Source organism: Rhinolophus ferrumequinum, chromosome 11 (assembly GCF_004115265.2).
Source record: "Rhinolophus ferrumequinum isolate MPI-CBG mRhiFer1 chromosome 11, mRhiFer1_v1.p, whole genome shotgun sequence".
Classification (NCBI taxonomy): domain Eukaryota; kingdom Metazoa; phylum Chordata; class Mammalia; order Chiroptera; family Rhinolophidae; genus Rhinolophus; species Rhinolophus ferrumequinum.
In genome coordinates, this window is record NC_046294.1 from 5,272,715 (window position 1) to 5,289,190 (window position 16,476).

General features: G+C 40.6%; 1 protein-coding gene across 2 annotated transcripts in view; it reads right to left on the reverse strand.

Moving 5' to 3' along the window:
• Positions 1 to 11,941, reverse strand: part of C11H11orf80 (chromosome 11 C11orf80 homolog) — a 54,474-nt gene extending 42,533 nt beyond the window's left edge. The window contains exons 1-3 of one of the 2 annotated variants that reach the window (XM_033121734.1): positions 11,830 to 11,941; positions 9,816 to 9,957; positions 5,440 to 5,493 (exon numbers count right to left, since the gene is read on the reverse strand). In XM_033121734.1, the coding sequence (XP_032977625.1) occupies positions 5,440 to 5,493; positions 9,816 to 9,957; positions 11,830 to 11,859 (226 nt within the window). In that variant the 5' untranslated portion in view covers positions 11,860 to 11,941. Of the gene's footprint in view, positions 1 to 5,439; positions 5,494 to 9,815; positions 9,958 to 11,478 lie in introns of both variants that reach the window. The other variant, XM_033121733.1, reaches the window with a different exon arrangement.
• Between the last annotated feature and the right edge of the window lie 4,535 nt (positions 11,942 to 16,476).

The following is a 16,476-nucleotide window of genomic DNA, read 5'->3' on the forward strand; positions in this document are numbered from 1 at the left end:
GGTACAAACAACCTAAGTGTCCACTGATGGATGAATGGATAAAGAAAACGTGATACACACACACACACACACACACACACAGAGGAATATTATTCAGCCCTAAAAAGAAAGAATACAACCTTGCATTTGAGACAACTGGATGGACCTTGAAGGCAGTATGTTAAATAAAGTAAGTCAGACAGAGAAAAACAAATATCATATGATCTCACTCATATGCGGAGTCTTAAAAAAAAACTAAACAAGCTTATAGATACAGAGAACAGACTGGGGTTGGAGAGGGAAAATGCAAGATGAGCGTAGAACATCCTAAAAATTAAGGAAGTTCTTACCTATGTTGGGAATAGATTAGAAGACACAGGAGCCAGCTTGAAAAAACTTCCACTGACCAAATATAGGATGATAATATGTACAAGATCTATAAGAATAACTAAATAAATGGTGAGATGTTCCATGTCAGGGATAGGAAAATTTTGACCTTGTAATTGATAAATAGTTTCAAAGTACCTCTCCACAAATTAAGTATATATCCTGTGCCTCATCAAAGTTGCACTCCTTAGTTTTGGTATCCATTGATGATTTTCTAAGTCCCTGATCTCTTCTGCATTATTAGTTGGCATATTACCATAAAGAAGAGCTTTCCTCTGTCCCTTACTTATATCAGTATAAACTTATGCGTTCTTATTTTATTCAGTGAGTGACAATCTCTTACTATATTATCAAGATGTCTGTTCTTCTCAACTTGATCTATAAATCCAAAGCAATCCCAATCAAAATCTCAGCAATTTATTTTGTGAATATTGACAAACTGATTCTAAAGTTTACAGGGAGAGGCAAAAGACCCAAAATAGCCGATCCAATATTGAAGAAGAAAAAAGTCTAAGGACTAACACTATCTCACTTCAAGACTTACTATAAATCTGTAGTAATCAGGACACTGTTCCATGACATGGAACATCTCTACATTTATTTAATTATTCTTTGATATCTTTCATCAGAGCTTTATGGTTTTCCTCATATAGATCTTGTACATGTTATTTTATGCTTTATACCTGAGTATTTCATAATGTAAATGGTAATGTGTTTTTAATTTAAAATTCCACTTATTCATTGCTGGTATATAGGAAGCCAACTGACTTTTGTATACTAACCTTGTGTCCTGCAAATTTGCTATAAAATCACTTATTAGTCCATATAAAAATTTTAAGCAGTTTGCAAATTCTATAAAAAGTCTGCTGATGTATACAATTATGAAGAATCTATAGATCAATTTGGGAAGAATGGGCATCTTAGCAATATTGAATCTTCCAACTTATGTCATGGTTTATCTCTCCATTTATTGTTTAATTTCTCTCAGCAATGTTTTGTAGTTTTTGGCATAGCAATCTACTTTTTACATTAAATCTATCCATGAGTGTTTCATGTTTTTTGATCCTCTTATAAATGAAACTGTTTTTAAAATTTTTCTCTTTGCTGCTAGTATATAAAAATAATAGTTTTACTATATTGTCTTTAAATCCTGTAACCTTGCTAAATTCACATATTTCTTCTAAGAGTTATTTTGCAGATTCCCTAGGATTTTGTACATAAACAATCATTTCATTTACAAATAAGTTTTACTTCTGCCTTTCCAACCTCTTTGCCTTTTATTTCTTTTTCTTGCCCTATTAAGTTGCCTAGGACCTCTACTATGATTTTTAAATGATATTTTCAAAGACTTCTTATGAGATAAGAAAATGCTTACTCTAAGTGAAAAATATAAGATATACTATGCAAAATGGTACTTCTATAAAATATGTACAGGAAAGAAAGACTTTGAGAATATTAAAATGTTAATAGCAATTATCTCTAGAATTATTGGTGATATTTGTTTCTTTATTCTTTTGTTAATATCATGCACATAAAATACTTCATAAACAAAAATAATTTTTCAATGCTCACAAATTAAATATTCAAGTAAATCTTGGATTTGATGTATCAAATACAGACAAGTCTAGAATACCTGAAAAAGTAAAATTTCTGCCAACTATTAGGCTATGTAGTATACACTGTTTATATCTGGCAGTTAATATGCAAAGAAATCATTACTTTTAGAATGGAAATAAAAAGTATGATAGAAATGAAAATGTCCTTTTTTTCCTGCAATGATTTTTTTCAATAACTAAAGAGAACTGATAACCATCTAGTTTTTGTTAGCTTCCCCCAAACAAGTGATTTTCAAGAAATCCTTTCAGATTTATATTCAAGAAATCCTTTCAGAAAGTCTGGAGTAAAACAAAGAGAAACTTTATTTAGAACCCAGCCCAATTATTCTGAGTAATACTAAATGTTATTATTATTAATAACAGGTAATAGTTACTAAACATTTCCTATGTGTTGGGCACTATGCTAACAGTTTGCAATAAATTTGCATAAGTTCACATAACTCTATGAGGTAGGAATTCTGTTATTATTCCCATTTTTACAACTGAAAAAAAATAATGTTCAAATGTTACATAGCATGTAAAAGTTGGGGCTCAAACACAGGGCTGACTGATTCTAAAGCCTGTGTTTTTAATCACTATATATATTTATTTAGAGTGAAATAAATTCTAAGACTGTAACCCAATATACACATCCAGTTTTTATTATTTTATTCTCTTTGGAAAAAAACCATCCTATAAATAGCTATTGTTTAAAAGAACATTTTTAGGTATTACTCTAATTCTTCAAGAACCTCTACAGTGATACTCTGGTATGAGTAGAGTATTACAAGAAAATGAGATTTAGGAAATCACTACATTAGATTTATCATTCCATAGCCAACTGTACATCTTGAAACAAAATGGCATTATAACAATGAAACTGAATCTCAGTAATTTGTACATCATGGTGTCAAGCCTATAATACAACCTGCACAGTATCTTAGTCTGTTTGGTCTGCTATAACAAAATACCACAGACTGGGTAGTTTATAAACAACACAAATTTATGTCTCACAGTTCTGGAGGCTAGAAGTCCAAGACCAGGGTACCAGCATGGTCAGATCCTGGGCCCTCTTTTGGGTTGCAGACTTCTTACTGTATCCTTACGTGGCAGAAGGACCTAGGGAGCTCGGTGGGGTCTCTTTTATAAGGGCATTAATCGTATTCATGAGGGCTCCACCCTCATGACCTAAGCACCTCCCAGAGGTTCCATCTCCTATTACCATCACAATAGTCATTAGGATTTCAACATTTGAATTTGGGGGTTATACAAAAAGTAAAACAAAAGTTATGTAAAAAAAAAAAGGACACAGGATGAGTTCCTAACCACTACAATATACTGCTACTTTTAATAATGGGGGAAAAAGAAAGAGCAAACCTAAATGCCTAGAAATATTAAAATGGTTAATTAATTTATGATACCTTTCCTTATGCACAATTTATCCATTAAAAATAATGATTATCACAGACACAGACAATAGTTTAGTGGTTACCAGAGGGTAAGAGGGATGGGGGGTGGGAGATGAGGGTAAACAGGGTCAAATATATGGTGATGGAAGGAGAACTGCCTCTGGGTGGTGAACACACAATGTGATATACGGACGATGTATTACAGAACTGTACACTTGAAATTTACGTAATTTTACTAACCATTGTCACCCTGATAAATTTTAATTAAAAAACATATATATTACTGAACTTTTGCTTTAAACAATACATTAATTCCATGTTATAAAAAAATAATAGTAATGAATAGAAGACCATGTCATAACATGAAAAATGCTTACATGTCAAGTCAAAAAAAGAAGTAGGACAAAACTGTGTATCTATTGTGATTACAGTTGTATTTAAAAATACATGGGGGAGGTTTTGACGGCTGCGACGAAGTCTGTGAAGCCGCCCCAGGTGCCAGAGCTGTTGTATCCCTTCCAGTTCCACTTCAGGTTGCAATCAATAAAGGCCATGCGTACCATAAAAAATAAAATGAAATAAAATAATAAAAAATAAACAAATAAATAAAAATTAAAATACATGGGGGAAAGTCTGAAAAGAATATAATAAAGTGCCATAATACACTATGACTAAGCCAGTGACTGAATTTATTCTAAAATTCATCTTAAAGTCTGTCCCAGGGCCGGTCTGGTGGCTAAGGTGGTTGGAGCACCATGCTCCTAACACTGAGCTCATTGGTTCGATTCCCGTATGGGCCAGTGAGCTGCGCCCTCTACAACTAAGATTGTGAACAACAACTCTCCCTGGAGCTGGGCTGCTGTGAGCAGCCGGAGTTCAGTGTGGGCTGCTGTGTGCTGCCATGAGTGGCCAGAGTGAGTGGCCGGCAGCCGGTGAGAGCTGCCGTGAGCTGCTGTGAGCGGCCGACACATGACCAGCGACCGCCTGCCTCAGCCGGGGGAGCGCAAAGCTCATAATACCAGCGTGGGCCAGGGAGCTGTGTTCTATACAACCAGACTGAGAAACAACGGCTTGAACCGGATTGGGGGGAGGCAGAAAAAAAGGAGGGGAAAAAAGAGGTGCTCAAAGTGGTTGCCATCAGCACCCAGACAATTCTGATTACGGCGAACTACTGCTTGAGCAATGTTGACCAAAGTGTCCACTTGTATACATTTTTTGGCACCGCCGGTATTTTATAACATTATACCTTACTAATGTAATTTTCTGGTTGTTTCCATGTTTAATACATAGCATATTATCTTAAAACAATAACAAATGTAAGTTGAAAAAGAAACCACCACAGTCTGTCTATGTTCCAGATTTAGTTGGGAAAAGTTTCTTTTAAAAATTATTTTGTAAAATTTGTAAATTAACCACTCGTTAGGAAAAAATAGGCCCATCAGATAATATTTACAAACCATATAACCACAGAAGATAAAAATGAAAGCACAACAGTTCTCAGATCATTGTAGTCTCCTTAAAAATAAATGCATGTCCTTCGGCTTTAGATCATTCTCAAGAAAAGGGAAGAAAAACTTCTAAAACCAAAGTCACTGAAAGCTCCTCAACCATACCAACTTTGGCATGTTGGAAACAGTATTAAACCTAGCCAAAATAATTTACGGTAAAAGTGTTCTCCACACATTTCTTTGAGGTAGACATTTTTAGGTAAATATTTTACTAAAAATTTTATTTTACATCTGGGTAAATGTTGCCTGAGCTTATATAGAGAGTATTCAGAGAAGCTACAGTGACCTCAGTATCTTGTCCATTCCTGTGTCTACACAATTTTATAGATCATCTTTCAATTGGAATGCCAAATAAAACACAGGATAAACATTGCATGGAACATATTTATACTAAAAAATTATTCATTGTTTATCTGAAATTCAAATTTAAGTGAGTGTTCCGTACTTTTTTTCCCAACTAAATCTGGCAACCCTACCTTTCACGACAAGTCTGTTTCAGAAAAATACCAAATACATTGACAGGGAGAGATTTAGTCTCTTAGAAGTTGGGTAATTATTTACCTTTTAGGAACTTCTTGCTGATCAAACCACCATAAATGCTTCCTGCAAAAGCAACTGTAAGAAACAAAATACAAGGAAATATCACAAATAAAAAAATTAAATGGATTTTACCTAAAGAATCAAATGGGAGCCTGAAAACACTACTTAAAGATACAGAATATAAAAATGGTGAACTACTACTAACGAGTTCAGTAAAAACAGAGGCACCAAAGAAGTGTTGAGGCCACAACTCTGGTGACAGAATAACTTCTTGGAGATGAAACCAAATAGCCAAGTCTTTCCACCTATATTCAATACCAGAAAATTATAGGAAGACTTCAAAATGTAGCCAGTAGCCAGAGTATATCATGCCAATAACCCATATTCCGGTATAAAAAAATTGGCCTTTCTTTTAGCCAGTTTACTCTTTAGTGGAAAATACTTTACTAGACTATCAGGTAAGAATTGTCTGTACCTAGAATTCTAAATTTGAACATTAGAACATTTAGAGCAATAATTCTTCAAGGGAAGAATGTGAGGGAGGAAGCAGCTACCTAAGAAGGGAAAAAAGATCAGAACCATCTGGCGGCTTTTTTTCCAAATTGAACATGCCCTCCCCCTCAGGGATGTGACCCAATAGTTAAGAATCTAAGAATCATTGCCATAGGAACCAATGGAAATGTGTCTATCCTTGAAGAAATGTTTATTCTGCAGGCAAGGAAAAAAGGTTAAGAATCACTGAACTAGAGTGAGAGGCAACACCATTCTTCAAATGTGTGCTTTCCAATACAGTAGCCACTAGATAGCTACATGTGGCCATATAAATTTAGCTCAATTAAATGGAACATTCAGTTCCTTGGTCACACTAGCCACTTTTCAAGTGCTCAGTAGCCAAGTGTGGCTAATGGCCGCTATACTGAATAGCACAGAAATAGAACATTTCCATCAACACAAAAAGTTCTATTGGATAGCAATGCCCTAGATATCCAGATTTTGAATGATTCTGCACAAATGATACACACTTCAAAAGGCCTGCACCCAAGTAGCATAGAACATTTAATAAATTACAATCTTTTTTTTTTTTTTTTTAGTGTTCCTCACAGGCACACACTGGTTCTAACTTATAGGAGAATGAGTCTTTGGGACAGGGATGGCAGGTGGTGGCAGGCCTACACTAGTGATTAGTGAGGAGCTAGAACATTAACAAAAAAATAAATAAAAATAAGAAAACCCACATGTCTTGCAGTGAGTCCGTGATCTTCCTCAATTACTTATGTCACACTGTTTCCGCTAACCCTTGCTTAGTTTTAACAAGTATCATGTCAACAATTGTCCAAAATGGGTCACTTTTGGTGAACGTGCTCGAGGAGAGTAATCATCCCACCTGCTCCACACCCCATCCAGCCCCCAATTTTCAGCCATACTTCTAATGTTTCTGTACTAAAATAATAAAGTGCTACCCTTCAGATGCAAAGAGGACAGCAGAGACTAATTTGTAGAACATATTTTTATAGCAACAACATTCCCAAAAATTTCCTCTATGGGGCTATGAAGTCAAATAGTTTGGGAAAACGCTATACATTTTGAAAGAGTCACAGTCCACACTGGCATAATAAAGGTTCTGAGATCTAAAGTAATGAAGCACATTGATTTTCACCAGCATTCCCCAAATTTAGATGACTACATAACTCTTTTCTCGTAACTCATATAAACATCCTGTAGCTCACATTTTGGGAAACACTGCAACAAATAATACTTGTTAAAGCCTTCAACAATTACTGATGGGAAAAAACACACAGTCATCTCTCAGCTTCTCATGGATGGATCATTCCAGTAATACAATTTGCTGGTTTGTTGTGAGTTGAATTTTGTGCCTCTAAGAGATTTTGTAGGGGCGGCCGGATGGCTCAGTTGGTTAGAACGCAAGCTCTCAACAAGGCTGCCAGTTCAATTCCCGCATGGGATGGTGGGCTGCGCCCCCAGCAACTAAAGATTGAACACAGCAACTGAACTTGGAGCTGAGCTGCGCCCTCCACATTTGAAGGACAACGACTTGGAGCTGATGGGCCCTGAAGAAACTCACTGTCCCCCAATATTCCCCAATAAAAATTAAAAAAAAAAAAAGATTTTGAAGAGTTAAGCCCGAGAACTTGTGAATATGACCTTATTTGGAAATAGGGTGTTCACGGATTTTACCAAGTTAAGTTGAGGTTGTACTGGAGGGTAACCCTAAATCCCACTGGTGTCCTTACAGGGCCTTGTGAAGACAAGATGCAAATAAACACGGGGAGAACAGCACATGAAGACAGAAGCAGAGACTGGAGTGATAAGACTACAAGCCAAGAAACACCAAGGGCTTGCTGCCAACTACCAGAAGCTAGGAGAGCGGCATGGAATAGATTTCTCCCTTAGAGCCTCCAGAAGGAACCAAACCTATTGAGATCTTGATTTTGGATGTCTGGCCTCTATAACTGTGACAGAATAAATTTATTTTGTTTTAAGACACCCAGTTTGTGCTACTTTGTTACAGCAGCCCTAGGTAACTAATATATAGTGCTTCATCAAAAATTTCGGACCAAAGACACCATTTCACACTTTCAGGTAAAGATGGCATATTGAACATACACATCTCTTCTTACTCCCTCCTGAAATTAAAATAAAACAATAGAAAGGGGATATTTTTTAAAAGGAACAAACCCACAAAGATAGAGAATAAGACACAAAGATGATTGGAATAAAATTCTAGAAACTGAAAAGCAGAAGTACAAGTGGGAAAAGATTTAGACCTGAGAAATTGAATTATAAGCCACAAAAGGGGAAGGTCAAGAAACAACCCGAATTATACAACAAAATCCCCAGACTCAGGAATAGCATTATCAGGAACTTCTGGAAGCAGGGGTGGGGTGAGAGCTAAAATAAGGAGAGTCGGTTGAAAAAATGAATTGAAGTAGTCAGATCTTTAGATTCTCTCCTCCACTCAGCATTCTAGGGACTGGCCCTCCTTAACCTTGGTGGGGGCAGGGGAGAGGCTATTCTTTGAAAAGATAGAACATAGGTCTCTAGGCTGAGAACCAAAGTTGTACTAAAAACAAATGGATTGAGTAAACATAAATACTGAACGTTGAGATACCTGACACCCCTTTTACCTCTCAATCCCAGAATGCTGGCAATCTGGCTTTCTATCCACCTAGTGAGACTATGACCATGTGCACAGAAAACCTAGACTATATACTGAATGTTAATTAATAATTACCATTAGGGGTAAAATTACCAGAAAGTCTCACTTTCCATGTTTCTGTAATGTTGGAATGTCTTATGACAAGCATGTACCCCTCTTCCCCCTACCAAAAAAGAAAAAAAATAATTACATAAATATGAGACAGTAAAGAGAAATGCCCCCTATACTAGATGGGCTGAAGAAATCCATTAGGCTCAAAATGCCTTTAGAATTGGGTTTCTTTCCAAAAGCTACTGTGGCTCAAGTCCTTTGCTTTGAGTGAAATCAATTCGGCTACCTTAGCAACAGTTTATTGTGTCAGAGTCAATGCACAAGCTAATACAACCATATACAGACCAACATGACCCTAGCCATGTAGCTAACCATCTCTCTGATGAATGGTGGGAAGTCTGCCCAGTCAGAGTGGAGTTCATGCAGAGTAGAAGCAGACCAACCTATCATACCTCTCTTGAGGATGTTTACTGCTAGGTAACAAAGAGAAGACAGGTTATTCCAGTTCAGGTGAGAAAATGTCTTGTGGAGCCTAAAGTCTCAACTGGGACTCAGTGACTACTCTAAGGCTGAGGGGACTTCATTCCAAAGCATCCTTCAATAAACCTACATACACACACACACACATCAAAAACCCAGACAAACAAAAATGTTATCACTTCACAAGTTCAAGAAAATTAGTTTAGGGCCACTCAATGCATCAACTTTCCCTCAAAAGTATAGGCAAAATAGACGACGAAGTAAGAGTCAAATGGAAGAGATACATATTTTCAAACTAATTTCAAAGTATGTACTATTTATCATTTCTTTCTCTTTATTTTTTGTCTCTTTTCCAACTACCAAAGGCTGGACATGAATGAAAAAGGAGATAAAATTCAATATAATTTTGCTATGAAACAGGTTAAAACCAAGAGCAAGAGTAAGATTGTTTCTGAGCAATTTTACCTTACACCAGTGAAATAATCCTATCGTAAGTCATTCTACTTACCTTTGTATGACACTTGTAAATCACCATACTTATTACATAATCATTTAAGTTTTTAAACTATGGAACAACCCTGAAGTGGTAACATGATAAAAGATTATGACTAATTGAAATTTTTAAATAAATTACAACATAAATCATGATCAAACAAAGACAGAAAATCAGTTTTCTTCCTCCACTTACTAGTTGTTACACAATGAAGAGTATTTGCCTGGTGCTTAGAATTTAATGCTTCTATGGAAATCACTAGCTGTCCTTCTAGCAATGCTCCCTTTGATACTCCTGCTGTTTCACACTTCCAGTGAATTATTAAATATTTCAAAATCTGAAAAGGGCACAATTTAAAGAAAATACAATCTTCTTTAGAAATCATGGTAATCAATTATGATACAGTTAACAATTCTAATTTCCAAAAATATTTTTGCTTGCAAAATCTCAGATTTACATTTGTTCAGAACAAAGCATTGTGTCTAAACTGAAGAAATAGCTAGGGTAGTGACATAAGAAAAGAGACAGTGAAATTCAACACAGTGCTTAACAAGTCAGGAAATGGAGACATTACATTGCTTTATTCAAAGGATAAGTTCATCTGGAAATAATACTTTGAAAAATTAAGTGGGAGTTTGTTTTTCCTGTTTCTTTTCTTTCTTCCCAAATAAAAGCCAACATTAACTATCAATCATCTTTACCTTTCATTAAATCAACAATTTTGAGAGTCAGAATACTAGTTAAGAGCACTAGTTCTGGAGGCAGATGCTTGTGTTTGAATCCTTGATGCCAAATTTTACATGACCTTGGGCAAGTTACTTTTCCGTACCTCAGCTTCTCATTTATAAAAATGAGAACAGATATACCACATATGACTGCTGCTGAATGTAAACAAAATATGTGCTCAATGCTTAACACAGTGCCTGGCATGTAGTAAATTCTTAATAAATATTAGCTACTATTTCTAGTAAGTTCAGCTGCAGTAAAGACTGCACACAATATTTTAAGTTGGACAGATCTCCAAGATGTCTGGATAAAACATTCAATCTTGATAAGACAAATTTAAAATGAAATATTCTGCATTTAATTCCCATTATTATTTATGAAAGTAGACTCTCACTTCAACACTAAGGTACTATGGGAAAATTATTACCCCCCTTTATTTTAAAGGCAGGGAGATCTCCGTAAGAGAACTTGGGAACTAAGATCCTAATTTGCACCAGTTTATAAAGATGGTTTCTAGGAGTTTTACAGTCTAACACTTTCCTTCACACATCCTCTGACTTACTGTGCTCCCTCTGTTAATATTTTCCAGCAATTTCTTTATCCATAATGAGAGAGCAGTTGGGAAAAGAACACTGGCCTGTGAGCCAGAAGTTCTGGGTTCTAGCCTAGGTTCTGTCGTCTGTAAAATCTAATCTTCTAATTGTCTCTGATGATAAATGAAGCAAGAAGACTGGGAGAACTCTAAGGTGATGTCAGGTCAATCTCGTATGGCTTATGCTTCTATCGTATCTATCTACTGTCCCTTACAAGGCCAGGAGCTCACATTTCAACCAAGTAATGGCTGTGAACGTGCTGTAATGAACAACTGTGGCGAGTCCGTGCCAGGTGTTCCGTCCCACCTTCCCTGCGTGGTGTGGTCACAGCTGGGTGAGGCCTTTTGTCACCCAGCTGCTCTGGCCCAGACCCAGGAAGCCGCCCCACACCTTGGTTGGTCCAAGCGCCTAAATTAATTTTCCCTCTTTCCCGATTTGCACGGATTGTTCCCGACGTCCCCCCAGGGTGGCCCATCCCTTTTTCCTGCTGCCTTCCCAGCACGGGGTGGGGCCCCCTACGCTGGCAACCCGGCTCTAACCTGGGTGTCCGCTAATGTTTGGCAAACACTGCCGCTTCCCGAGTCTTGGTTTTCTCAGCTGTGAAGTGGGGGCGACGCCATCTGTTCCTGCGGGCCAGAGTTCGGCCATTCCCCCGGCTGAGTATTCCTCCCTGCTTTCCTGCCCAAGCGCTCCCACGCCCCGGGTCTCATCCGCCCCTCACAGCCCCGTGTCGGGGGCAGGATGACCTGCACCGAATCGTATCCTTCCCGAACCTTCCTTCGCCACCTCAGGCAACGCCAGACCCCTCTGCCCAAACTTCACGGTCTCCTCACAAAGTATGTCTCCCCATTGAGTGTCCTTTTCTGCTTTCGCTCCCTTCCCGGCATCACCTCACAGACGGCCACGGCCGTCCCCTCCATTCCGTGCCAGGAGCGACAGCGACGCCCAACCGCTGAGCGCCAGTCGCGGCTTCGACCCCCGCCCGCGTCCCAGCCCTGCCGCGCGACGCCTCTCTTCCCGCCCGCGCGCGGGTGCGCCCCGCCCACCGGGCCGCCGCGCCTGCGCACTCGGCGCCGCCCCGCCCCCAGGCTCCGAGCCGCCCGGCCTGCGAGGAGCGGAGTGGAGCCTCACAGAGCCGCGGCCGGTGGGCGGACGCGTGGGCGGGCCGCGGGGGTTGGGGGAGAACCTGCCCGCGGCGAGCGTGGCTGGCGGCGAGCAGGAATGAGGCCAGGCCACGACTCCTCCGTTCTCCCGAAAGACATTTTCCCACGGTCCCGCCGAGGCGCAGCCCTCAGCCCTTTTCAAAATGCTTCAGCTTCAACCGCCCTCAGCCAGGAGAAGCGGCTGGTGTAGGACCCCAAGCCGGTTCTTGACCCCAAGCAGCCTCACCTCTTGCGGGGGCTGCCCCAAGTGCCCCAGGCCAACCTCTGTTTCCCACATTTAGCAAATAAAAATGCAGGATGTACAGTTAAATTTGAATTTCAGTTTTTTAAAAAAATTAAAGCATACGTATATCCCATGCAATATTTGAGACATACCTGAAAAATTAATTTGTTCATCTGAAATTCAAAACTGTATTTATCTGGCAACGTGCCCCAAGTATGTTCCCAGCCCAATTCCAAGGTGCCCAGCTACCCAGGACGGGGACACCTAGAAGGGGCAGGCAGGACCTAGAAGGAGACACTCGCCCGCAGGCAAAAGGCCCCTCTCCACGTTAGACTCCAAGAAATATGCCAACGGTAGGCTTTCCTAGGCTCCCGCGGACCTGAGAAGCTCTGGGGTTTTCTAAGAGCATCCCAACTGAAAGGAAGTAGTTCGGACTCCAGCTGCAGGGCTCCGCACAAGTTCAGAGGGAGGGGAGTGGCTGGGCGGGAAGGGGGGGGGACGGGTTGAGCCCAAACGGATGACCTGGCAGCTGGTTCCTCTGGCAGCCAAAAGAAAACTGGTGAGAGATTCCTGCCTGGCAGAGAGTTGCCCAAGGAGAAGGGTGGGACAGGGTGTTGGCTGCTTTCCTTGGGGAAATTCTTCCACCCAGCTCCAAGAAGCCAGGATTGGACAGACAGGCAGGGGAGCTGGCAGAGTGCCTGTTCAGTGTACAACCTTGGTTCTACTCCAAAGAACACGTCTACTGAGACCTGAATCATAGCCCTCTCCAGTCTGCGCTCAGCGCTGTTCACCACCCTCCCCCACTCAGCTGCTCACAGGTAAACCTATTGGAGAAAAGTGTCTTTTATTTCTGGAAAATTCATTATAATACCATCTCAGTCTTAATAAGAGAGGGCTGGCATTTGAGGAATCATTGGAGCCTTTCTCTCCCTTTCACTCTCTTCTCTTTCAGGTGTCCCCTTTAGGAAGGGAGTTGCCAAGGGGAAGACAGGGAAGGGAGCTAACATTCATTGAATGACTGCCTGTTGTCGGACACCAATGGCTCTTTATATAAATTTTTAACTCTCACAAGTATCTTGTGAGACAATTGTTATGTTCACGACTTGATGAGTGAGAAACCAAGATGATGAGGATGGCTCTTTAAAATATTTCCCATGGCGAGTGTTGGCTCAGCAGAAAATGCTCCACCTTGAGAATGCCATTGGGATGAAGGGTGGAGGAACAGTGGTAGAAGTTCTTCAGATAAGTTGGTCATCCTGGCTCCCAGCTCTTGTCCTTGGAGCGAACCTTGGGGATGAACACGTAGTGAAACACCAATACCATCCTAGAGGTGGGGGAGGCCTCAGTGAGGTAGCCAGAGACACCGCCCCACCCCGACCCCTCCCTACAGGATGTAGGCAGAAGTGAGGGAGGGAGCTTTGTTAGGAGCGCCTGCCATCCTTCCAGCATCATTTGATGCAGGCTTGACATTTGCTGGGCATCTGCTCGGCTAAGTGGTCTTCACTTTTTCTTATTTATGTTAAGTCCTCTTCCCAACCTTGTAAGAAAGGAGTTGTTATCATTTTATAAATGATAAAGATGAGCTTCCAAGAAGAGGTTGTATGACACTGAGTTTGTAGATGGCAGAGCCAGAATCTGAAATGAAAATCTCGGAACCCCTCTCTCCACTCCCCTACAGCTACCCAGTGCCTCTCCCACCTGGATACGACCTGCCTAACTGTGTGTCTCAGAGTTCTGGAGTCTGGGACGTGACGAGTACCATGAGAAGCCAACCCTTTCGTGTACAAGCTAAGGAGCTAATGAATGCAGATGCCCTCGTCTCCCACAAACTGAGGCTTGTGTGAGCACAGCGTTCCGACCTTTCTCTCACTCATCAGTTTTTGCCCCCAACCTGTTTAGGGTCTAGTAACTAACATACTGTTGAATTGACTCCACATCATTAAAACTCTTTTTACTCAAACCTCATCCTCAGAGCAATAGAATGTTAGAGCCAAAAGGAACTATAGAGGTTATCAATTATCTTCAATAGATGAAGAGATTTGAGGCCCAAAGAAGTTAAATGATCTGCCCAAGGTTAAGATCACCTTAGTCAACCATGTCAACCAAGGAACCTTTGGATGCTGCTCTGGATGTTTTCAACCCCTGGTGTTCAGGGTTTTGGCGTGTCTTCAGGGGGCCAGTTCTCCCCAGGCCGTAGACTTGGTGGCATATTGATTCTGCTTGCATTCCTCCACTCACCTCAGGATGTGGATTAGTGTTTTATGTCCACTTTGGACATCGTGTTTCTTCTGAGAAGAAATCCCCCGTCTGGCTAGAAGAGACCCCACCAGGGGAGCCCGAGGTTGATTCTGACCCAAACCCAAGGGTTTGAGTGGAAGCAGCACATCCTAGGGAATGCTGCCAGGTGAATAGTGACATTTTAGGAACTATGGAGCTGGCTTTCCCTTTTGAATGTGCCCTCTCTGTGTATGTCATTCCTAGACACATCTTAGGTCCTACCTTGTTCTCAGGCTCCCCTAAAGCATTCAGAGGCCCTGAAGAGACTGACCCCAGGGAAAATATCCCTGAGGTCCCCCTTATCAAGCTGATGCAAAACTAAGTCCTTTTGAGGAGATTCTTTCCCCTGGGCAACTATTAAAAGAGGCTTTTGTCATACAACAGGAAAGGGTTAACTGCTTCTCTCAGGTACTGAGCAAAGTCTGCCCCCACAGTTCCCATAACCGGGTTTCCTGAAATGGAGCATGTCCCAGGTGCCTCTCCACTAATCACATCCTTGGAAATGGGGCCGTGAAGCTCAGATTAGCTCATCTCTTCACCTTCTTGAGGCCTTCTCCACCTGGAGCACTGAATCTGGGGCAGCTTCACTACTCACCTCCCTCTGCTTTTCTATCAGGGGTCAGACAGCAGTGTTCTTGCAGAGGAATGTTAGGTTAGGGGGACATTGGAGGCCATCGCGATGCTGAATTTCGTGCCAGTTTTTGGACTGCAGCATTTGTTCTTCCTCATTCTAAGACTTATGGGCAAAGGAAAAATTCCCCCCACCCCACCCCAGAACACAACCAACATTTGTATTACTAGAGTGTTTTCTTCTTCACCCCCATTCCGTTTTCGTCTTCTTAGAATGACTGACAACGATACTGGATAGCTTCCTGTTTTATCCTGACTTACAATCACCCTTTGCACCGTCTCTGATTTCTCATCCACCAGTAGCAAGTTGCAGGGCCAGCCCAGGAGATTTTATTCCCTTCCTGTTAGTGTCCAATTTCTCCTCTTCCTAGATAACCAATAAAATCTATATCATAAAGTCTTTCTGCCCTCCGTAATTGGCTTTTCACCTCTCTAGGTAGAGCTGGATTTGTCATGCCAGCTGATGATGTCCACTGTAAGGGAAGTATTCTTTGTGGCATAGAAACATTGGGAATAAAAACAGCAGTGTAATCTGGTCAAGTGAACTCGTTGATCCAAAGGTCAGACGATCAACTTTATTTGAAAGACAAGTAGGCTAATTGGGACAAAGATTCGTCTTCTAGGAGCCCCAGTAAAGAGGACAATGGATCCACGTGTTCAGTCATGCCTCAGTCTTTGTAAGATCATAGTACTCTGTAGTACTTTACCGGAAACGCTGGTGTACACAGTCTTTAAATCTAATAATATGGAACCTTAGTTGAGCTGATTTTTCACTGATCTCTAAATCTAAAGTTGACTTGATTTTCTGTTCTAGCTTTCAGGCCACTTCTACCTTCTGTTTCCCCAACTTTCGTTCTTACCAGTTGAAACGAGGCTGTGGGATCGAAAGTCTAAAAGGGTCAGGATGTCTGAATTTTTTTCCCATTTTACCAATTACTTTAGGTGTTATGTTCTAGTTTTCCACAACTAAAATAGGAAAATTCTCCCAGGAATATAGTTAAAATAACATCTGTGAAACAATTTAAGAGATTTAGAATCTTTAAATTAGAAGAAATCTTAGAAGTCATTTATTCTAGTATTTGCCAACTAGAGGAGCAATATTTTTTCCAATTTATTTTGTCCCCAACCCTTTTCCTGAATAGCCTCTCTCTACCTCCTTTCTCACGTCTGCCTGGTATCCAAGACAGAGAATTGATCTAGTTCGCACAACATGTTTAATGTATTTAGGGTTGGGAAACACTGGC